The 22,030-nt window shown below is 45.4% G+C and overlaps 2 protein-coding genes and 1 long non-coding RNA gene across 7 annotated transcripts in view; 1 reads left to right on the forward strand and 2 right to left on the reverse strand.

Moving 5' to 3' along the window:
- Positions 1-6,574, reverse strand: part of Xpo6 (exportin 6) — an 89,396-nt gene extending 82,822 nt beyond the window's left edge. For 2 of the 4 annotated variants that reach the window (XM_087659580.1, XM_087659581.1), the window contains exon 1: positions 6,021-6,574. In XM_087659580.1, coding sequence (XP_087515706.1) covers positions 6,021-6,023 — 3 coding nt within the window. In that variant the 5' untranslated portion in view covers positions 6,024-6,574. The remainder of the gene's footprint in view (positions 1-6,020) is intronic. The other 2 variants (NM_001011935.2, XM_087659583.1) reach the window with 2 other exon arrangements.
- On the forward strand, positions 6,098-11,670 carry LOC147996965 (uncharacterized). Of its 2 annotated transcripts, none has more exons than XM_087607801.1 (2): positions 6,098-6,765; positions 11,155-11,670. In XM_087607801.1, exons 1-2 carry the CDS (start codon positions 6,098-6,100, stop codon positions 11,195-11,197), a joined length of 711 nt encoding a protein of 236 aa, XP_087463927.1. In that variant the 3' UTR covers positions 11,198-11,670. The 2 variants fall into 2 exon arrangements, with proteins under 2 accessions (XP_087463927.1, XP_087463926.1); XM_087607800.1 differs by having other exon boundaries at positions 6,098-6,754.
- On the reverse strand, positions 9,090-22,019 carry LOC108349639 (uncharacterized). The gene is made up of 3 exons (XR_015652557.1): positions 21,768-22,019; positions 11,401-11,588; positions 9,090-10,168 (listed from the first exon to the last, which is right to left on the reverse strand). It is a non-coding gene; the product is annotated as an uncharacterized LOC108349639 (long non-coding RNA).
- Between the last annotated feature and the right edge of the window lie 11 nt (positions 22,020-22,030).

Raw genomic sequence — 22,030 nt, forward strand, 5'->3', positions numbered from 1 at the left:
AATCCATAGTCCATGTCTTCCAACTACCCTGCCCAACCAAAAACCCAGTCTCCAGGCCAGAGAGATGGCTCAGCAGTTAAGAGCACTGACTGCTCTTCCAGAGGTCCTGAGTTCAAATCCCAGCAACCACGTGGTGGCTCACAACCATCTGTAATGGGATCTGATGCCCTCTTCTGGTGTGTCTGAAGACAGCTACAGGGTACTCATATATAATAAATGAATAACTCTTTTAAAAAAAGAAAAGAAAAAACCTGGTTTCCAAGAACCAAGGGAACCTCCCTCAGCACTGCTCTGAATTATGTCAAGTGGCACCTTACATACTGGCTCTCTGAGTGGTTGTAGCAAAGTGCACTTAGGCAGACTGATGGAAGGAGAACCTGGAAGCTGCAGCAGCCTATCCTACTTCATTTCTGTTGCTATGATTAAAATACTTGACTAAAAGCATCTGGGGTATTTGGTTTATAATTCAAGGCCTATTCCCACAGAGAAGTCAAGACAGAAAGAAGCACAAAGCAGCTAGTCACACACACACACAGTCGGGAACAGAGAAAACGAATGCATCCATGCTCCTTACGCTCAGTTCACTTTCTCTAATACAGTGTAGGACTCAACCCTGGGAAAAGCACAACAGGCTGGGTTTCCCACATCAATTAAGACAATCAAGACAATCACCCCTCAGACATATCCGCTGACCGTTTTGATCTAAACAATCCCAGGTTTGTTCAGATTTGTCCAGACTCTTCCCAGGTAACTCTAAGTATGACAAGTTGCCAATCTATCCCTAACCATCACAAAATTTGTGTGGTGGTGAGCACCTGTAATCCCAGCATTCAAGCATGAGGATCCTGAGTTTGAATCCAGCCAGCACACAAGGTTCCTATCTTTAAAAAGAGAGATACTGAGAGCCTGACCCAAGCAAGACGAGAAGGCCAGAAATAGGACACAAACATATTGGCAATACCATCAACAGGTACAGCAGAAAAGGAAGTTAAGTATGATGCAACATTAAGCGTGCACAGTGGATGAATGAGGTCATCATTAAGAGAACTAGGCCACGGGGAAAGAGCATTACCCTGAAAGATGACAGATATGGTTCAGATATTAAGTAATGCTCACTAAGGTACACATCTATGTCCAAAGAAGGTTTAGTTTCTACCAGTACACAGATCACAACTGCAGCCATAGGCAGCAAAGATCAAGGGAGACTAAATCAAGAAAGTAATAGCAAAGCTGGAGAAATGGCTCGGCAGTTAAGAGCATTCACCACTCTTCCAGAGTCTCAACATCCATATTGAGGGGCTCATCACCTCCATACCTCCAACTCCAGGAAGATTTAAAACCTCTGGCCTCCAAGTGTACCTGCACTCACATGCACATGCCCACACAAACACAAAACTTAAAAATAAATGTTTTTTAATAAAATGGAGAAAGATACAAAGAGATTCAAGGGAGACACACATACGTACGTGTGTGTGTGTGTGTGTGTGTGTGTGTGTGTTGTGTGTGTACATACGCGTGCGTGTATTTCAAGAAAAGGAGACAGTAAATACCAGAGACCACAAGTAGCTGAGAAACAAAAAGACTAAAAACAGGCTGTGGTGTTTAAACAGAATAGTATGTAGCCCAAGCTGGCCTCAAAAATCACCATACTCCTGCCTCAGCCTCCTCAGACTAGATTTGCTATTGAACTATTTACACTGAACCCAACACACTGAGGTTATAGGTGGTCTTTAAAAGTAGTTGAAAAACCAAAAGTCTGCCTGCTGACTAACACTTTATTGATGTATTAATTTCAAATCACTACAGAATAGGATTTTGAATGTTCTCATTACAAAGGAATGGTAATTATAAGGTGACATGCTAACTGAGCACAATATCACACTGTACCAATCAATAGGTACAAGTGCTTTTCAAGAACCTCAGACAAAATAAAATACTAAGAATGCCTTTATAAGTCAATGTGCAATGGGTTACACAATGAATGATGTAGAAATGGCGAGTGGAAATCTAAAATAAACAGAGGCAGAGCAGGGAGCATAGCTCTACTATATGGTAGAGTGTTTGCCTAACGCCCCTGAAGCTCTGAGTTCAATCCTCACAGTGGAAGAATAAAAACAGAGAAGCAAGTACACTTGAGTTAAGTCCCTCTTGCTTCAACCTATGCCAGCATGCTCTCTGTAACTTGAATGTGCACAGGACAGTTCAATTACCTAAAAATCTTCAAGTCGGCCTTGTATTCCAAGGTGCCAATCACCTCCATCACAATTTCCTCCATCACAATAGACACAGTCAAATCCAGTATTTTGTCAGTACATAACCAATCTGTCAACTCTTTTTTTAACTCTTCACACCTACTAATCACCAACTGATTCAAGTTTGTAATTATTCCCAGTCCCATGTTAAAGGCTTTCCAAATCAATTTAGCTTTTTACCTTCCTTCACTGATTAAGTCTGGAATCATTTAAGAGATTTTAAAATGACAATTCTCTCAGGACATGGTAACACACACCTTTTTAAACTACTTAGCACTCAGGAAGCAGGCAGACTGAGGCTAGCCTGGTCTCCATAATAAATTCTGGGCCACTCTGAACTGCACATTCAAGAGCAGGCCTTTGACACACATTCTACAGGGTTAATCTATGGTTCCCTTACCAATGAAATCTAGGCACAGCAGATGGGCTATTTTCTTCTAAGGGAAATCTTAGTTACTGTAAGGTAGCTAAATAGTACTAGAAACCCTCCCCCAACTAGCTGGAAGAACCTATGCTTCACTTTCTCCAGATACTTCACAGAAGGCAGTACCTCAGTACCATAGGCAATCAAATCTATCTGGTGCTTTCTTTCTTTTTTTTTTGGAGCTGAGGACCGAACCCAGGGCCTTGCGCTTGCTAGGTAAGTGTTCTACCACTGAGCTAAATCCCCACCCCCTATCTGGTGCTTTCTCCCCCCCCCCCCCCCCCCCCCGAGCTGGGGACCGAACCCAGGGCCTTGTACTTGCTAGGCAAGCGCTCTACCACTGAGCTAAATCCCCAACCCCTATCTGGTGCTTTCTTAACATGACACATTTTAGCCAGGCTGAGCATGGTAATAGACCCCAAGTAACCCTATATTTGGGAGTCTGAGGCCAACTTAGATTTTTGAACCATCTCAAAAAATGAAAGGGAGAAAATGGTTTTGAAGACGAAAGAAATGGTGTATTACTGTGTGGCACATGGGTAATGCTAGAAAGCCCAAGTACCCAGGTGTTCATCCCCCCTTCAGTCACCCGACACCTGTTTTCTTTCTGTGAAAGAGGTCTTGAAACCTCTTCCACAGCACTTTTACTTGGAAGACCTTTCTCTTCTTTTATCCTCAAGACACAAACACACCTTCTAGGAAGCCTCACTTCTCCCAGTTCCCTTAATTTGAATCAGCCATTCTTTGGGCAAACACTTTTGCCTCAGCAATCGTTTACATTCATTCTTATCGCCATTATCTACTTATCTCCACGTGACTCATCCCCACTAAACTTGCTCCCCTCCAGGGCAAGCAGAACATTACCCTGAAAGAATAACTTTTTGTTCTCTTTTTGGTGCTGGGGCCACACCTGGTCAGAGACATAGTTTTAACCTGCTCTGCCAGTCTACTCATTTAAAAACGATGCTTAAAACACTTAAATTTAGATCAACAATTATCTTAAGGGTAAATATGTAGCCAAGCCTGATGATACAGGTCTGTAATCCCCACAGGAGGCTCAAGCAAGAGAAACAGGAGTTCTATGCCAACCTAGGCAACTTAGTGAGTTCAAAGGCCTGACTAGTATACAACCACCCTTCAAGCCCCACAGGGTCTGGGCTTGTATAAATGAAGAGGAAAAGAATTACTGAAGTAAAGGGCTGTGATCCCTTAGAAAAGACCCTTGTCCTGTCAGACACAAACCAGGCAGTGGCTTCCTGATGTAGCAGGGAGTAGTGGCTATTCCCTGCATGCTTAAATTGAGAGCTACATACAAAATCAACAGCTTCACAATTAATTACTCAAAGGTAATCATGCTTGTAATGCCCCAATTACTGCCAACTAGATGAAATTGAGCACATGAGTGACTTGCTAGCTCTACCTACAGAAAATTCTGTCCCAGCAACATGCTAAGTTCCCTGAGGGCAGGACAGGGTCTGTCTAGCTTGTATCCGCATTCTCAAGGGTGTAGCATATAAAGCCCATTTAGAACTAACCCAGAGCTTTACACACTCGCTTCCTTACAGCAGCATCACTCACAAAGGTGGTGCACTCAGACAAACTGGAGGGAAATCCTGCACATCGACAACATGGATGCACCCTGAAGTCACTCCATTCAATGAAATGTGGCAGTCATAAAAAGAGAACACTCTTCTACCCAAAAAAAAAAAAAAAAAAAAAAAAAAAAAGAGCAGAAACAGAAAGGGAAACAAATGGGAACCCAGGGGGAAAGGAGAGGAACTGCTAAAAGTAAAAGAGAGGGACCAAGAGATTTAGTAGTTCAGGTACTATGTTTCAGTTTGGGGAGATGAAATCCCCCAGTGATGTAAACACCAGGTGACAGTCACACAATAGAAATATGCATAATGTCAGTGAACTGGAAATCAATATAAGTAGTTAAGTGTATTTTATCACAATTTAAAAATTCAAAATTTTAGCTGTGTACAATGGCCCAGCATTTGGGAAACAGAGACAGGGAGATCTATATACTACTGAGTCCAGAGCAGCCAGAGGGAGCTATATAGGGAGACGCTGTCTGGGAGGGGAAGGGGATTTAAACTCAAACTTTTCATAAAATTGTTAATGAAGGAATGAGAACTCATAGATGTTCCTTGTTTGTACATTGTATAGATGAGGAAACAAACTTGAGTTCAACAAATCTACTACCTTTTATAGTATTTATATAAACGTTTACACCATACATAGTATAAATTACGCCATGCAGCTCAACTTTAATGGTATTTTACCCAGCTTGATTGTAAACCCAGGAGGCCAAAGTTAGTGCCTTAGACCCTCTTTCCATTAACCATGGCTTTATGCACCACCCACTCACTCCTCAACAGTTTAACAGTCTGGTCTGGTGTGTGCATTAAAAAGCTGTGCCAGCGCATCTCCAATACACCACTAATTCACCAGGCACTGGGGGAAACAGTGCACAGTGGGCACTCACTCACTCATCATGGGTTAGTTGCCAAACTGAGGCAGATAATGAATCAGACTAACTTCACCTTGCCTACTGTGATGGGCAGATAAGGCTCAGAAACATTAAAATGGCAAAAGACAAGCGCTCTAAGTACAATTGCTCTAAGTACACAAACCCAAAGGAGTACGAAAGGGTCAAAGGGCCCGCAAGGGGGGAGGTATCTTCCTTTCAAAGAGGTTTTTTAACGGAACCTAAAAGCGCATCGTTTTCCAGGGAAAAGGCCGGAGCAGAAAGCAGAAAGAACAGCAATCAAGATGTCCAAAGACCCCACTGCTGACTCTGCCATCGTCTGTTACCTGTAACCTCTATAAATCCCACTCTAGATTTCTACAAATGCAAAACTACTGCAGGATGGATGTTCTCCAAAAATCCAGCCAGTTCTGTAACCGACTGCTTATGTTCAAATAGTGCCACTGTCCCAAAAGAGTCGATTGACCTTGGGAAGGGTAATTAACTGCTCCGTGCCTCAGTCTCCCCATTTCCAACCAGGGAGTTGATGTATTAACACTCACTTAGCAAAGGAAATGGTACACAGTATGCCATCAATAAATAAGTACTGGTAATCACGACTTGCTGCACAAGGAACACAGCCAACAGTGAGGCAGGGGGGTTGTAGCCATGGCGCTTCCAAGATCCTCCTAACCAGACTCGAGACATCCAGTGGGGGTGGGGGCTATGGGAGCGTATAGCCGGTAGCACACCCTTCACGCATGTGTCACCGGCCAGGCTCGCACGCGCCTCTCCCCGCCCCAGAGAGAAGAGATAGTTCAGCTGCTCTGAGGCCCACTGCCACCCTTCTAACCCAGCCACTAAACCCACTCACCATGCTGGCCGGGAAGTGGGTGGCTCAGGTGAGCTGGCTCTTGGGATCCGTCGCGTCCCGCTCGCACAGTTCAGGTCATGGTCCCGGCAGGCTCGGGGAGTCCCCCGCCCATGCAAAGACAACCCGTTCCCCACCCGGGTCCAGCCGACACCTTTAAAAGGAGCACACGGGCCCCTTCAGGGACCCCCCGAAGCGATTCATCCAGACCTCGGCCCACCCCAGACAAACTCAAAAGCAGAAAATTGGGTTCAGAGGCGGCTACACGGGGCCCCCCGCCTGGGCCCGACCCCCGAGAGGGAGGCTACGGGCCCAGGCAGGGACTCCCTGGCCTCCGCGGCCCGAGGCGGCGACGGGCCCCAGCTAAGACTGAAGGGGCAGAGGCTGCCTGGGCCTGGGCGGCGCGGCCGGCTCAGAAGAGAGGCCCACGGGCCCGCGCTGTCCTCGCCACCCCTGTCCTCGCGGCGGGCCCCCTCCGCATCCCTGCGCGCTACCCGCAGCGGCCGCTCGCCCCTCGCGACCAGCCCCTGCCAACAGCCCAACGCGCCGGAAGTGGCGAGCACCAGGCGGCTCCTCAGCCCGCGGCCTGCTGCGGCGCTGGAACCGGACCAATCCGGAATCAAGTGAGGGCAGAGGAGGGCGGGGCCGCACCTGACGGTTCACTGGCCCCGCCCATCGCGTCCCTGCCCAAGCGGCCGGGGACCGCCGCGTTGGTAAAGGGACACGCGGCCATTTTGGTAAAGGAAAGGTTTCCCTTTCGTTTCCTTTCACTCATTCATTCCGTAAATCTTTTTTGAGCACCTTTCCGGACCTTGACACCGGACTAGAAGTTCGGCGATTCTGGCCTATGCTCTCCTGGGATTTTATTCATTCAGTCCACAGTTCCTAGGACCAGAATGTGTCACAGGATGAAATTGAAAGTGTCACAATCTGGGGTTGGGGATTTAGCTCAGTGGTAGAGCGCTTGCCTAGCAAGCACAAGGCCCTGGGTTCGGTCCCCAGCTCCAAGAAAAAAAAAAAAAAAAAAAAAAAAGAAAGTGTCACAATCTTAATTGGCTTCATCCCTAGTTCTAGAGACAGACAATATTTAATAGAAGAAAACACAGAACAAACGTTGCAATGAACAGAACAGCTAGCTCATTGGTCTTATAAATAGATGAAAGGGAGCCTAGAGAAAACACTGGTTTGAAAGGTATTTATGAATCCAGGAGAAGGGAGCTGAGGGGTAGAACTAGATAATAGTTTACTTTTGTATGTGTGGAGATCAAGAAGAGGGATGTCCTTATCATTCTATTAAAAGTGATCCTAGAGTTTTAAAAGAAGTAAAACTATTCTGAGCCAGATGTGGTCACTAACTGATAAGTTTAACACGGAGGGTGGATGCAGGGGTATCCAGAGTTCAAGGTCATCCTTGGCTATACAGTGACTTCAAGTCAGCCTGGACTAGTGAGACCCTAAATCAAAAGGTAGGGTGAGCTGGAGAGATGGCTCTTCAGTTAAGAATTTGTATGATTCTCCCAGAGAATCTTCAGTGGGGTTCTCATGGCTCAAATCCTGTGAGACTCGACACCCTCTTCTGGACTCTGGAGACACCTGCACCCATACTCACATGGCATACACATACATAGGTACACAAGCATACATGTAAAAAAAGTAATTTTAAGGGATATGGCCCAGCCTTTAAAGGCACTTGCCACTATGTCTGACAGCACAATCTAAGTTCAATCTTCAGAACCTGTGGAGGTTTAAAAAGGAATGCCTGCCCCACCCCCATCTCCATAGGCTCATATGCTTAGTTATCAGAAGTGGCACTATTTGAAACAGATTAGAATGATTAGGTGTGCTCTTGTTGGAGAAAGTATGTCACTTGGGGTGGGCCTTAAATTTCAAAAGCCAATGCCAGACCCCAGTCTGTCAGTCTCTCTGCTTTTGTGAACCAGATGTAATGCTGGGGATTTAGCTCAGTGGTAGAGCGCTGACCTAGGAAGCACAAGGCCCTGGGTTCGGTCCCCAGCTCTGGGAAAAAAAAAAAAAAAAGAACCAGATGTAGTGCTTAGCTACTGTTCCAGGACCATGCATGTCACCATGTTCCCTGCCATGATAATAATAGACTGACCATTGGAAACTATAAGCAAGCCCCCAATTAAATGCTTTCTTTTACAAGCGTTGTCATGGTCATGGTATGTGTTCACAGCAATAAGACAATGACTAAGACAAAACCCAATTGTGGAAGGAGAAAATGAATTGCCACAAATTGTTGTCTTTTGACCACACTAGCATCAAGATGTGTTTGCACATGGACACATACATACACATATGTACACACACATGTTAGGTCTCAGGCAGTCCATATATCCAGAAAGGAGTTCAAGCTGGAGTATAGAAGGATTTCTGGTGGTTAGATAAAAACCAGCATTCCCAGGAAACGTGTGAAACAGGCTCCTACCCCCCCCCCAAAAGGAGTCACTCCTCTTACCTCTGGCAGAAGGGACACATGGCTCTCAACTTACAGCTGTGGCACTTCCAGCATATCCCCAGTAGCTTCCGGGCTCCTCTAGTCCCTACTCACAAGCACTTGATACTCACTTCAAAGATCCCACACTAGCATCCTGGCCCTCATCACCTCCCCTTCTACCATAAAACTTCCAGGCCTGCTCCAACTCACGGCAGCTTCCCATCCCCACCTATTCATCCTCCTTATAACAGTGATTTTCCACCCCCTCCTCCCAATCTCCTCCCTCTCTTCTCTCCAGATGGCCCTGGCCATGTCCAGTCTGCTTTTGCTCTCTGCTCTGGACTCCTCCAGGGACCTCTGGTGTTTTCTCTTATTCAAAATAAAACCCTTCCCCTGACGGAGCAGTCATGTTGTAGTTTCTTTACTATCTCCCCCAGCAATCATGAAAATGTGAATGAGAGAGAGAAGCTGGTGGGGAAGGGGGAGGGAGTGGTCTGCTTGAGAAATTTGGCATTATTTCTCATAAACTTGAAAAAGTTTGAAGTAGCCATAGAGGCTTGTGCCTGTGAGCCCCCCAATTGGAAGGTTGAAGGACTGATATGAATTTAAGACCAACCTGGACTGAATAGACCCTGTTTAGTTTGAGATGTGGAGATGCAGTTTGAGAGTTACGGGATTACAATTTGGTTTTTAAATAGTCTCTTGTGGCCTATAACAGATGTTGAATGAGGTGATTTTTGGGGTTTTGTGGCAGTTTTTTCTCTCTAATAAGCCAACTAAAGAGATGAAGAAGTACAGAAGTGAGATCTAGTCAAAGCTGCTGGTATGCTGACATCACAGCAGGAAGGTTTGGGTTTGGGTCTGTCTCTTTAAGACAGGGTCTCACTATGTTACCTCAGCTGGCCTGGAGCTCAGAGATCTTCTTGCCCCTACCTCCTTGTTGCTGGAATTAAGATATGTTTGCCACCGAGGCGTGAAAGTGGTCACCACACAGAGCATACCACCTACTGCACTCCAGCATAAAGTTCTATGAAGTTCATGCTTAAGCACCGCACTGTAAAAGCACAAGCAAAACATGCAAAAGAACCCTCATGATAAATAAGTGTACAGTTTTGCATCGGGCCATACACAGAGCTGTCCTGAGGTACGTAATTGGCTTCCCTTAGGAGAAGGGACAGGGGCTGGAGAGATGGCTCAGCCGTTAAAGGCTAGGCTCACAACCAAAAATATAAGGAGAAGGGACAGATCAAGTGTTCCTGTGAGACCCTGAATGAGGTCTCACCAATCTTTCAAACACCTGAATGAGCTTCAGATTTAAATAGAAAAATGGGGCAAAGGGCATGAAGTGTGTGCAATCAGGCAGTCTTGGTCAAGGTGTAACCGGTGGATCTTAGCAGTCCTGTTTCTGCACGTTTGGAAGAAGTGATTTACAGCCCTCACTAGAGGAGGGAATTGCCTCCCTGGTGATAATGTCTTCCCTCTGGGAGCAGCCCTGCCATCAGAGATAATTGCCCTCATTTGGGGAGTGGTCTGTCCTTTGAGGCTTATAGTTAGTTGCTTCTTGGTCATTTCAGTCTCCTGTCTTAAAGGTGCTTATGTCAGTTCTGATTTTCCTGGAATCCAAGGTAAGTGCAGTTGTGGGGGTTGGGGAGAGTCTCGCTTCTTGCTGAACTGGACACTGTAGAGCAATAGAGACCTAAAAGAAAAAAAATGAAGACAGAGATGCCAGGCTTTTAACTTTCTTTTAGTTTTCCTGTAACCCAAATTGAGAAGTACTTTTTAGCAACAGCTCATTTAAAAAGAACTTTGCAGGTAGCTCAGGCTTTTAATTCCACCACTAAGAAGGCAGAGGCAGGAGGATCGCTATGGTTTTGCAGCCAACCTAATCTACATACTGAGTTCAGGAATAGCCAGGAATACATAGAAGAGACCCTGTATCAAAAATGGATGGATGGGGGTTGGGGATTTAGCTCAGTGGTAGAGCGCTTGCCCAGGAAGCACAAGGCCCTGGGTTCGGTCCCCAGCTCCGAAAAAAAGAACAAAAAAAAAAAAAAAAAGGATGGATGGACAGACGGACAGACAGACAGAGGTTTCTGCCCTGGAGGACAATAAGCAACAAGTAATGAATAAGAGAATAAGTTAACTGTATAAAAAGGAGTGTTACGGGGCTGGGGATTTAGCTCAGTGGTAGAGTGCTTACCTAGGAAGCGCAAGGCCCTGGGTTCGGTCCCCAGCTCCGAAAAAAAGAACCAAAAAAAAAAAAAAAAAAAAAGGAGTGTTACGAAAAAAAAAGGGTTGAGATAGAACAGTGGTTCTCAATCTGTGGGCCATGCATGACCCCCTTTGATTGAATGACCCTTTCCTATAGGTCACCTAAGACCATTGGAAAGCACAATGTGGCAAAAATACAATTATGAAGTACCAATGAAATAATTTTATGGTTGGGGTCACCACAACATGAGGAACTGTATTAAAGGGTCACAGCATTAGAAAGGTTGAGAACCACTGAGTTAGAAGACAGAGGGAAAAAGTAGCAATTGCAAAAGTCCCAGAGGGCCAAGTGCGTAGTGATTCTTGCTCTAGTCTCTAACCTGCTTTACTAAACAGAGTTCTAGGGTTTGTTTGTTTTGAATTTTACTCTTTTATGTCTGTTCCTGCCTGACTATATGTGTTCTGTTGCAGGGAGGCCAGAAGAGAGTGCTGCATGCTCTGGAACTCTGTGTAGTTACAGGTGGAAGTGAACTGCCATGTGGGTCCTGGGAACAGGTCCTGGATCCTCTTGCAAGTGTCCTTAACCACTGGGCCATCTCTCCAGCTCCAGTTTTGAGAGATTCCATCAAGAAGCTCTCCCAAGCAGCAAAACTGAGTCCCTAGGTGTTCCCACTACATAGATCACAGCACTCCCACCTAACCCAGGGGCTCGCAAACCTTAAATCAGAAATCACTCCGGCCATCTTGCTTCTTACTCAGTAGATCTGAGGTGGGTCCTAAAATTCATATTTTCCAAACAAGCTCCCCAGTGATGGTGATGCGTCAGGCCCAGAGGTCACATTTGGAAAGCCAATGATGCAATTCAAGTCAAAAGGCAAAACCACGGGGTGTAGCTCAGGGTATAGCTTTCAATAGCATAGCAGTCAAGAGGAAGAAAAGACAGAATGACAATAAATTTTTTAAAATTTTTAGAATTACATTTTAAAATGTATCTAGTTATTTATTTTGTGTGTGTGTGCATGTGTGCCATCACTCCTGTAGTACCAGGGAAGATTCTGTCCTCCCACTGTGTGGAATTTGAGGATCAAACTGAGGTCATTAAGCCTTATGCTAATCACACTGAGCTAACTGCTGGCCCTTAAGAATCTTAATTGGAGCCAATGGTGATGGCTTACACCTTTAATCCCAGAACTCATGGAGGGAAAGGCATAGAATCTCTGTGAGTTCCAGGTCAGTCTGGTCTACATAGAGATTTCCAGGACAGCCAGGGCTACACAGAGAAGCCCCATCTCCAAAAAACCCAAACCAAACCAAACTGGTGGGAGCGATGCCCTTGAACCCTCCATTATTGATGTTAATATTATGGTTAGAGTTAAGTATGACTGGATTCATGGGAAATCCCCAGCCAGCTGCAGAAGACTAATACAAATCTAGTGGTCAAGATGAATGATATGATAAAGCTCTGACCTTGCTGAGAAATACATCTGATGTCAAGATGCCCAATGTGATGACCTGTAACCTTTCTGAGAACCCAACATCCTGCTGACTAATAGATATGACAAACCTGTGACATTTCTGACATCCTGTCAACATCACTGACCACACGAATACTGTGCCCTTGGCCTTCGTAAATGTTTCACACTTCCCCCCTCCCTCTGTTACCCCTGTTATGGTATAAATTCAACCTTGGGAAAAATAAAATTGTTGCCTTGATCAGACTCTTGTCTTGGCGTCCTTCTTTGTGTCTCTTGTCGCCCATTCTCTTCCAGGCACCCTCAACACCCTCGTTGACACCAAACCAAAACAAAATAAAACAAAGAAATTAGCTGGCCTTTGTTTGCAATTCAAGACTCAGGGACTCTCATAACACGGAACTGTCACAATAGGCACAGGACAGAAAAGGTTGGTTTCACAAGTTTTACTTTAAATTATGTGTGCATTCTTTTGAGAGGTGTCTTAGAATTTATTGCATGGTGAAGAGACACCATGACCACAGTAACTCTTACAAAGCAAAACATTTCACTGGAGCTGACTTCAGTTCAGTTCAGAGGTTCAGTCCATTGTCATCATAGCGGGAAGCACGGTGACACACAGGCAGACATGGTGCTGGAGAGGGAGCTGAGAGCTCTACATCCAGATACAAAGTCAGCAGGAAGGGTCAGTGAGCCACTAGGCCTGGCTTGAGCTTCTGAAATCTCAAAGTCCACTCCCAGTAACACATTTCCTCCAGCAAGGCCATACCTACTCTGACAAAGCCTCAGCAATGCCACTCCCTATGGGTCCATGGGGGCCATTTTTATTCAGACCACCACAGGAGGGTATACATGTTTGTGCCGGTGTACATGTACATGTGTGCATACAAAAGCCAGAGGACAGGAATGTAATTCACCTTTCTTTGAGGCAGGGTCCTTTACTGTCCTGGAGCTTACCAATTAGGCTAGTCTGGCTGGGTAGTAAGTCCAGAAACTCTCTTGTCTCACCTTCCACAGCATGGGGAATACAAGTATGCTGGAACACAACATTCTTGATTTTGGGACTCAGGTCCTCATGCCTGCAGACCAAGCTCTTCTATCTTCCCAGCATCATCTTTACGTTTTCATAGACAAGAAAAGTTTGAAGGAAACTGTTTGCATATGCTCAGCCCAGGGAGTGGCACTATTAGAAAGTATGGCCTTGTTGGAGGAAGTGTATCACTGTAGGTGTGGGCTCTAAGACCCTCATCCTAGCATCCTTCAGATGAAGGTGTAAAACTCTCAGCTCCTCCTGTACCATGCCCGCCTGGATGCTGCCATGTTCCCACCTTGATGATAATGGACCAAATCTCTGAACCGGTAAGCCAGCCCCAATTAAATGTTATTCTTGTAAGAGTTGCCTTGGTCATGGTGTCTGGTTCGTAGCAGTAAAACCCTAACTAAGAAGTTGGTACCAGGGACTGGGGTATTGCTGTGATAGGTCTGACCATGCTTTTGTTTGGAAGAATGTGGTTTTGGAGACTTTGGATTTGGAAAGCCATGGAACGTTTTAGGTGGGGCTTAATGAGCCTTCCTAGTAGGAATATGAAAGACTCTGTTGCTGAGTGTAATTTGAGCTGTGCAGACCTGGCCCAAGAGGTTTCAGAGAAGAATTTCAGTATGTGGCATAGAGACTGTTTTTGTTTTGGTGAAGAATGTGGCTGGTTTTGGCCCTTGTCTGAAGAGTCTACCTGAGGCCAAGGTAAAAAGATTTAATTGCATTGACAAAGGAAGTCTAAAAAAAAAAAAAAAGACTTTGTTCTCTGGTTAAATCTCATGAAGGACATTTTTTTTTCTTTTTTTCAAAGCTGGGGACGGAACCCAGGGCCTTGCGCTTGCTAGGCAAGCGCTCTACCACTGAGCTAAATCCCCAACCCCATGAAGAACATTTTATTTTTTTTAAAGATTTATTCATTTATTATATATAAGTTCACTGTAGCTGTCTTCAGACACACCAGAAGAGGGCATGAGATCTCTTTACAGATGGTTGTGAGCCACCATGTGGTTGCTGGGAATTGAACTCAGGACCTCTGGAAGAGCAGTCGGCACTCTTAACCACTGAGCCATCTCTCCAGCCCATGAAGAACATTTTAAACAGGTGTAACAAGTTGGGAAAGGAAAAATATAAAATATATGGTTGAGTATTAAAGGGGTACCAGAAAGTAAAATGGAGCTGAACCCTGTGTTCAAAGATATAACAAATTAAGGGATTGGGACTTTGGGGCAAGATACTAACCAGCTAAATTTAGATCCAGGCATGGTGGTACACACCTTTAATCCCAGGAGATAAAGCCAAGCAGATCTCTTGAGTTCAAGACCACCCTGAGACAGAGCAAATTCAAGATGAAGAAAAGCTTGAATCCAAGCATGGAGACACACACCTTTAATCCCAGGAGCCAGGCATGCAGATCTCTGTGTTCGAGGTCAATCTACAAAGCAAGTTCCAGGACAGCCAAGCTTAGACAGTGAAGGAATTGGAAAAGAGGAAGCTGGTGATAATGTAATAGAACAAGGGGCCATGTTCCAGTTGCTGCAAGCAACAAAACTCAGCAACTTCAGCTTTGGCCATGGGACTCTGACTTCATAGTCAAGAGAAGAAGGAGACTACTAGGACAATTGATGCTGGTTAGCTGGAGCTAAGAAATTAGTGGGGATTAGGAAGAGCATGACTCGGGTGAAATCTTCTGAGAAGTGTTTTCTGAGAGCACAAAGAAGCTGTGTTCCAGAGATAGCCAAGGTTGTACCTCGTGCTGCAGCTGTACTTGGTAATGTGCAAGAGTCACCCAGGTGGTACTGGTTTTGAAGGCACGAAGGGGTCATGAAGAGCAGCTGAGGCTTTGTACTGTGAGAGGCCATGGAAGGCCATTGGTAAAGGTGCTGCTCCAGTTGCAGTTGACAGCCCAGGACCGAAGAGGTCATGCAAAGGATTTGAGGCTTGGCATCATGAAGAGGGCCTGCAAGAGGCTATTGGTGAAGCCTAGCTGTAGCAGGAGATTCCAACGTATTGAAGATGACATTACTATGGGATGATCACCAAGAACAGCAGCAGCAGTGGAGTAGACCAACCTGAGCTTAGAGTGCTACAGAGGGCACAGCTGGAGATGTGATGCAGCCCTTTGGGGAAGCCCAGAACAGTAACGTTGAAGTTGCCTTGGAGGCCCCAAGATGCTCGAGATATGGGCTATCTGCCGAGGAAAGCTGCTAACAGTAATGGAAACAGCCCAGGAGAAAGAAGTTTGTTGGAGATCTGAAGACCACGTTGACATCAGATATGGAGATAACAGGGTTTGGAGTTTGCCCAGCTGGTTTCCTGTTTTGATTGGGGATTACAGTTAAGTGATTGGATGAACTTTGGACTTTTAACATTGTTGAGACTGCTATAGACTATGGGGACTTTTGAAGTGGGACTAAATGTATTATGTTATGTTTAGGTATGGTCCCCATAGACTCATGTGTCTGAACAAGTCTATGGGGTCCAGAGAATGGAATGTTATGATTTGTATATGGTAGGCCCAGGGAGTAGCACTATTAGAAGGTATGGCCTTGTTGGAGTATGTGTGTCACTGTGAGTGTGAGCTCTAAGACCCTCATCCTAGCTGCCTGGAAGTCAGTATTCTGCTAGCAGCCTTCAGATGAAGATGTAGAACTCTCAGCTCCTCCTGTACCATGCCTGCCTGGATGCTGCCATGTTCCCACCTTGATGATAATATACCAAATCTTTAAACCTAAGTAGCCCCAATTAAATGTTATTCTTGTAAGAGTTGCCTTGTCATGGTGTCGGTTCATAGCGGTAAAATCCCTAAGTAAGACAGAAACAGAAAAAGAATATGAAAACGTCAGATAGTCATTTTGAAATTATTTTCCTTATAAAGGTTAAAGCAGGGCAGTATTTAATTTCCTCATCATGCCAGACAAAACTAGCCTGTTAGGAAACTTTGCTCCCCAATACCCTGTCCCCGAGCTTCTCAGATGATAGCTAAAGTGATGTGGAATTTCAGCATAGGTAACCCCATTTTGTTTGGGCCATCAACTTCAGGAGTACAGTTCCACGCCCCTCCCTCATGGATGTTTTTGATTTTGTTCTTCCTTCTAAGTTTTTTTTCCAAATTCATTACTATGGAAAGCAATGGTTTTCATGTTTTCTCAAGTGACAGCCACTGTTCCACACTAAACAGCACACACACACTTTTGCCCCTTAGGAATTGAGAGAAGTTACTTTTTAAAGCATTGTGCAATAATCAATTGTAATTATGATAAAAGTAAGAATAGAAAAATATAGATTACCATGGTTTGAATGGTTATGTATCAACTTACCTAGGGAGTTAGGCTAATCTGGGAGAAGGTGGGGATAGGACATGTAAACTGAGGTTTGTAACAAGTTGGGTGTTGCTAGGCAAAGGAAGGAAGCATGGAACATTCTAGGCCATAGAAATAGCATTGTCCAGGGGAAGCTACCAGAAGAGGTAAACAGATCACTTAGGGACCAGGTCTGAGTCACCTGTCCTCTTTTCATGTGTCAGTAGGACGGGAAGAGATATGTTTGGTGTGTTTGAAATGAGAGACAGCTCTTAGGTTCGCTAGAGATGAGCTGGGGATGTAGTGCACTAGGTAGAGTGTTTGCCCCGCATTCCCCAAGCCCTGCCTTCAATCCCAGAGCCTCATACAACCAGGCATTGTAGCAAATGGACCCCAGAACTGAGAAAATGAAAACAAGAAGACAGGGAGTCCAAGACCATCTTTGCTATGGGCTTATATAGCTCAGACTAGTCTTAAACTCTATGTAACAATGATCTCCATGAATTCTAGATCCTTCTGCCTCTACCTCCCAAGTACTGGCATCATAAATATGGGCACCATACCTAATCACTAGCTGAAGTACCTTGGACAAGTCTGTTTCCTTACTAGAAACTGGATGAGAAACAGGTATCCAAGCCACACTCAAAGGTACACTTTGGGATGACGTAACTCCCACGGATGGATTTTCAGAGATAGATCAGCTTTGTCTAGGCATGGCGAGTGCCCCTGAGTCCAGGGTGTTCTTGTCTCGGCTCTGCCATGTATCGGTTTCATGCAGGTAGGTTCCAGGTACAGCCAGAACTGTGAACCTTCCCTTCACATCCATGGAGTCTCCGTTTTTGTTAACAGTCTTTCTCAGAAAAATAAAGTTCATCCTTCTGTTCCTCATGGCCCACATCTGCCCACCCTTGATCCCACCATAGTAAAGAAAGATGAAAAAAAAAAAAGATGAGCTTCTCTGGTGGACTTAAAATAGGTTCTCTTGAAGCTAAAGAAACTGAGCAGAAGCCACCATCCTTCCTCTGTCCGTCCGTTGCCAAGCTGGGGGAGGCTTTAATTCAGTGCACTATAAAACACCTGCCAATGAGGCAGGAAACAAATGGCAGCTATTAGTAATCTCACCCCGGGGATGTTTGCCCAGGTCAGCTAAATAACAATTTGTTATTAATATTAATCTCAAGTCCATCTTGTTCCAAAAAAGGATTAAGGGTTGTGGTTACTTTTTGTTGGCAGTGCAGGGGCAGCCCCCATCCACCTTCCCCCACCGACCGCCCATCCTACTGTCTCTCCCCGCCTTTCTTCATTTGGCTGCTCTGTCAGCAAACCTTAAAAGAACTAGCATCAACCCAGCATCATGCATTTTGCTAAAAAACTAAAACTTCCAAAATGAACAGGATTCAGAAAATGTGTTGACTAAAGGTGTCAGTGACAGACACTTTTAACATTGTGTGCGGAGGGCTGTCGTGGAGGTGCGTGCTGTCATCTTTGTGTGTATATGCTTTTGAAGAATGAAAGGACATAGGAAGGAGCAAACACTTCTGTCGTTCTGTAACAGGCCCCCAGACCTTAGCATCGCTGACACCATTCTGACCTTAACACCCAGCATATAGGCCCCAACACCTACCAAAATAGGAACAAAGACCCAATCCATTGAAGACCTAGTCCACAGTTCCAGGAAAGTCCCTAAATGCACTAACCTCACTTTGTGGCTTCTAAACTTCTGCTTCTTACTAAGTGAGGTATGACAACCAAGATGTGGGTTTTGTGCTTAAAAGACAAAAGGTCTGTGGACCTTAGAGCTGCATGATTTGGGTAAGTCCCCTATGCAGCTAGTGGCCAGCAATAAAGACTTCCCTTTTGACTTTTAAGAGCATCTGTGTGGTAGGCATACCTTGAAACAATTCCTTGCAAGACTGAACAAATACAGTAACCTTTGTGTTGGTTCTGGATGGATGCATGCAAGTTTACCTGGCTAATGCAGTCTTCTTCTCCCATGCCAGGCTGTCTCTCACTGTGTCAGAACTCTTTCCATTGTAAGTGGCAAGGGCGGGACTCTAGAACGGGACTCTATCCTACTATATGGAGAAGGGAATGCATTGTCTCATGTAAATTAACTATTAAGGGTGGGTGTGTATTTCAAGCCTGATAGATTGCAGGTCTCAAATGAAAACAGAACTCAGTTTCTCTCATCTGCTGATCCTGTTTCTGGTCCTCTATCTGAGCTAGAACTGAAGCTCAGGTGGTAGGTGCCTTGCCTAACACATATGAAGCCTTTGGTTCAATCCCCAATACCACAGAAGTACTTTACCTCCATGGTGGCCTAGGCCAGGACCAGCTATTATCTGTCAGCATGCTGTAGCCTGGCAGAAAAGATGGGATGTCTCTACACGGTCCCAAGAAAGCAATACCATTGGCTATGATTGCATCAAAGGTCAAACACTCATTCCTGAACCAATCATGGTGATCAGTGCACCCGATACCTGACTGACCTGATTCACATGCTCCCACCCACAAGCTCCAGAACATTTCATTAATTGCCAAGGTCTTGTAATCACAGTTCTGGGAGGTCTCTCTCTCAGATCCCAGAGGTTTCTCTTGGCTTCACAAATCTAGAAACGTGTCACACTCTCAGCAGACAGAGACTCAATGTGGATTTAAAGGAGGAAGGAAGATTGGGAATCTGGCTCCCCCTGGAGATATCTGCAAGGCTTAGTCTGAGGTTCAATGCTTTGCTTTGAGTCTTTCTTTCCTTTACCTGACAATTCTCTTCGATCTCAGATTTCTTGTCCAGAAGACGAGACTAACAGCGCTGATTGGCTGGACGGCACCTGTATCATCCGATTCTTCTGGGAGGTGCAAACTTGGATGGGAAGAGTTGACTCTTAGGTTGGTTGGTTGCTTTTAGGACAGAGGGAAGCAAGTCTACAAAGAATAATAGGATTTCCCAGGGAATCTCTGGGACCAGAAGGACCATTAGAAAGCCAGAAGGTAGAAGGCAGGGAACACAGGAGGGCAGTGAGGGAAGTGCCAGCCCAGGAGATGGGCAATCCAGCCCGCCAGCTAGGGGGCCTCCCTGAACTCCAGCTGCTGGGTCTCTACTAGATCAACACACTTAGAAGCCAAACTACAAGGGAGTCCACTGATTCTCTTCACAGAGGTCAACCTGTGGGAACAGGGTCAGATCGAGGAAGGAATGTGATTCTAGGGCCATAGGCGAAAGAGATCGGCTGCCTGCCATTACTGGCTGTGAAATGTTGAGAAGCAGCCCTGCCACATCAACATCTTGTTAGTAGCTGGGGGTGGTGGAGCAAACCTACAATCCCTGTACTGAGGAGGCTGAGTAAAGAACTTCCAGGGCTGGAAATAGGCTCAGTGGGAAAGAGTGCCAGCTATGCCTACACAAGGACCAGATTTCAGATTCCACAACAGCTCGGTACATCTGTAACTCCAGCACTGCAGTGGCAGAGACAAGAGAATCATTGAGGTTATGGAGCCCAGCCCAGCTCCAGGCTCAGTGAGAGACTCTGCCTCAAAGGAATTAAGTGGAGATGACTGATGGAGTAGGACACCTGACATCCTTCTCTCCTCTTCTGTCAGAGTTTGGATTCACCCGTTCATCATAAGCTTCAGCTTTTTTGTTTGATTTTTTTGAGACAGGGTTATTTTCTGTGTAGCCCTGGCTGTCCTGGAACTCTCTGTGTGTGTGTGTGCGTGTGTGTGTGTGTGTAAACCAGGCTTCTTAGTGAAAATTTATAAGTGCTGCAGTTTTTCTCTCAGTGTGGCTAGAACCAAATAATTGAGACAGGACCATTAGATTTATTTAACAGCTTCAGGCACAACAACTGAGCAGTATTAATCTATTTCAAGCCTCTAATCTGGCTACCTTCCAGCTAAATCCCTGAGATTCTTGCATTTTAGCAATGACCTGGCTCTCTCTGCTCTGGGTATGTTCTCGTGGTGTCTCCTGGACCCTCTCCTTATGAAAAATCCCCACTTCTACCCCCTTTCCTCCTCCCCTGGCTGGGAGGAAGTCAGCACTATTCTCTACTCTGCTGGGTCATTGGTGGATCAGCCTCTATATTGACCAATCAGGCAATAATTGGGGACACAATGTTTATGCAACACTGAGATAGGAGATACTCAGAATAAGGATTGCAACCTGATATGGGGGGACAGAAATCAGCATTTGAATAATACAAGGACAGTCTTTACACAGGGCTGACAGGCTGGCCTTTAACTCTGAGATCTGCCTGTGTCTACCTCCCCAGTTCTGGGATTAAAGGCATTCACCGCCTGCTTATAGATTCTCTCTCTCCCTCTCCCTCTCCCTCTCCCTCTCCCTCTCCCTCTCCCTCTCCCTCTCCCTCTCCCTCTCCCTCCCCGCCCCCCCCACATGGGGTTCACTGAAGCTTAAAATCCACCTCAGCCTGTGCAGTACTGGGATTACAGGCATATACCACTATGCCTGGCATTAATTACATTTATTTATGTATGTATTTATTTATTTTAAAGCATATCAATATCTTTTTATTTTATTTATATGAGTACACTGTCTCTGTCTTCAGACACACCAGAAGAGAGCATCAGATCCCATTACAGATGGTTGTAAGCCACCATGTGGTTGCTGGGAATTGAACTCAGGACCTCTGGAAGAGCAGCCAGTGCTCTTAACCACTGAGCCATCTCTCCAGCCCTCTAATTACATTTTTTTAAAAGGCACACAAAAATGCTGAAGCTGTCTGGTGGTGGTGGTGGTGGTGGTGGTGGTGGTGGTGGTACTGGTACTGGTACTGGTACTGTTGGTGGCGGTGCATGCCCAGCACTCAGAAGGCAGAGGCAGACAGATCTTTGAGTTTAAGGCTAGCCTGGTCTACAGAATGAGTTCCAGGATAGCCAGGGCTACACAGAGAAACTCTGTCTTGAAAAACAAACAAATAAAAAAGGTGAAACTTATGATGAACAGATGAATCCAAATTTTGACAAAAGAGAGAAGAGACCTTCTATCCCTGCACAGATAACAATAAACTGAGCCCTGTGATATGGCAAGTTTTTATTGTCTGTTGTGTTTAAGATGTTACTTTACCTTTATTGAGGTAGCCTGCACTGAGGTTTTTGAACAAACTATGTGTGCCCAGCCAGACTCAGACAAGCATCCCCAGCTGCAGGCCTTCTTGTTAATGTTTGGCCAGCTCAGAGGAAGAGATGGCAGTGTGTTTCAGCTTCTGCCACTGGGTGGCAAAGCTAGATTAGTTGAGTTGTGGGGACCTGGGAACCAACCTTAATTCTTGGCACAATCTACCTTCCCTTCCTGTGTGCTGAAGAGCATCCAGATGGTCTTTGAGAAAGGCCTTATCGACTCATCCTGAGAATAAATCCAAACAGTAGCAAGCAGGACAGCAATAAAGAAGCTCTTGGTGGGAACATTTCTCTTGGCCAACAACTATTGTAGCTACCCTCCACTGGCTATTGCTTGAGAGACACAGGGAGCTTGATGCAGACATTGTCTGGGTGTCCTTAGCAGGCAGGCATTCTAATTCTCT

Source organism: Rattus norvegicus, chromosome 1 (genome assembly GCF_021556685.1).
Source record: "Rattus norvegicus strain SHRSP/BbbUtx chromosome 1, alternate assembly SHRSP_T2T, whole genome shotgun sequence".
NCBI lineage: Eukaryota > Metazoa > Chordata > Mammalia > Rodentia > Muridae > Rattus > Rattus norvegicus.

Bases quoted from the DNA above. Each gene is read 5' to 3' on its own strand.
- LOC147996965 (XM_087607800.1), top strand. From the start codon at position 6,098: ATGGTCCCGGCAGGCTCGGGGAGTCCCCCGCCCATGCAAAGACAACCC. The intron at 6,755-11,154 runs GTAAAGGAAAGG...GTTCTGTTGCAG, and splicing joins AGGGACACGCGGCCATTTTG to GGAGGCCAGAAGAGAGTGCT.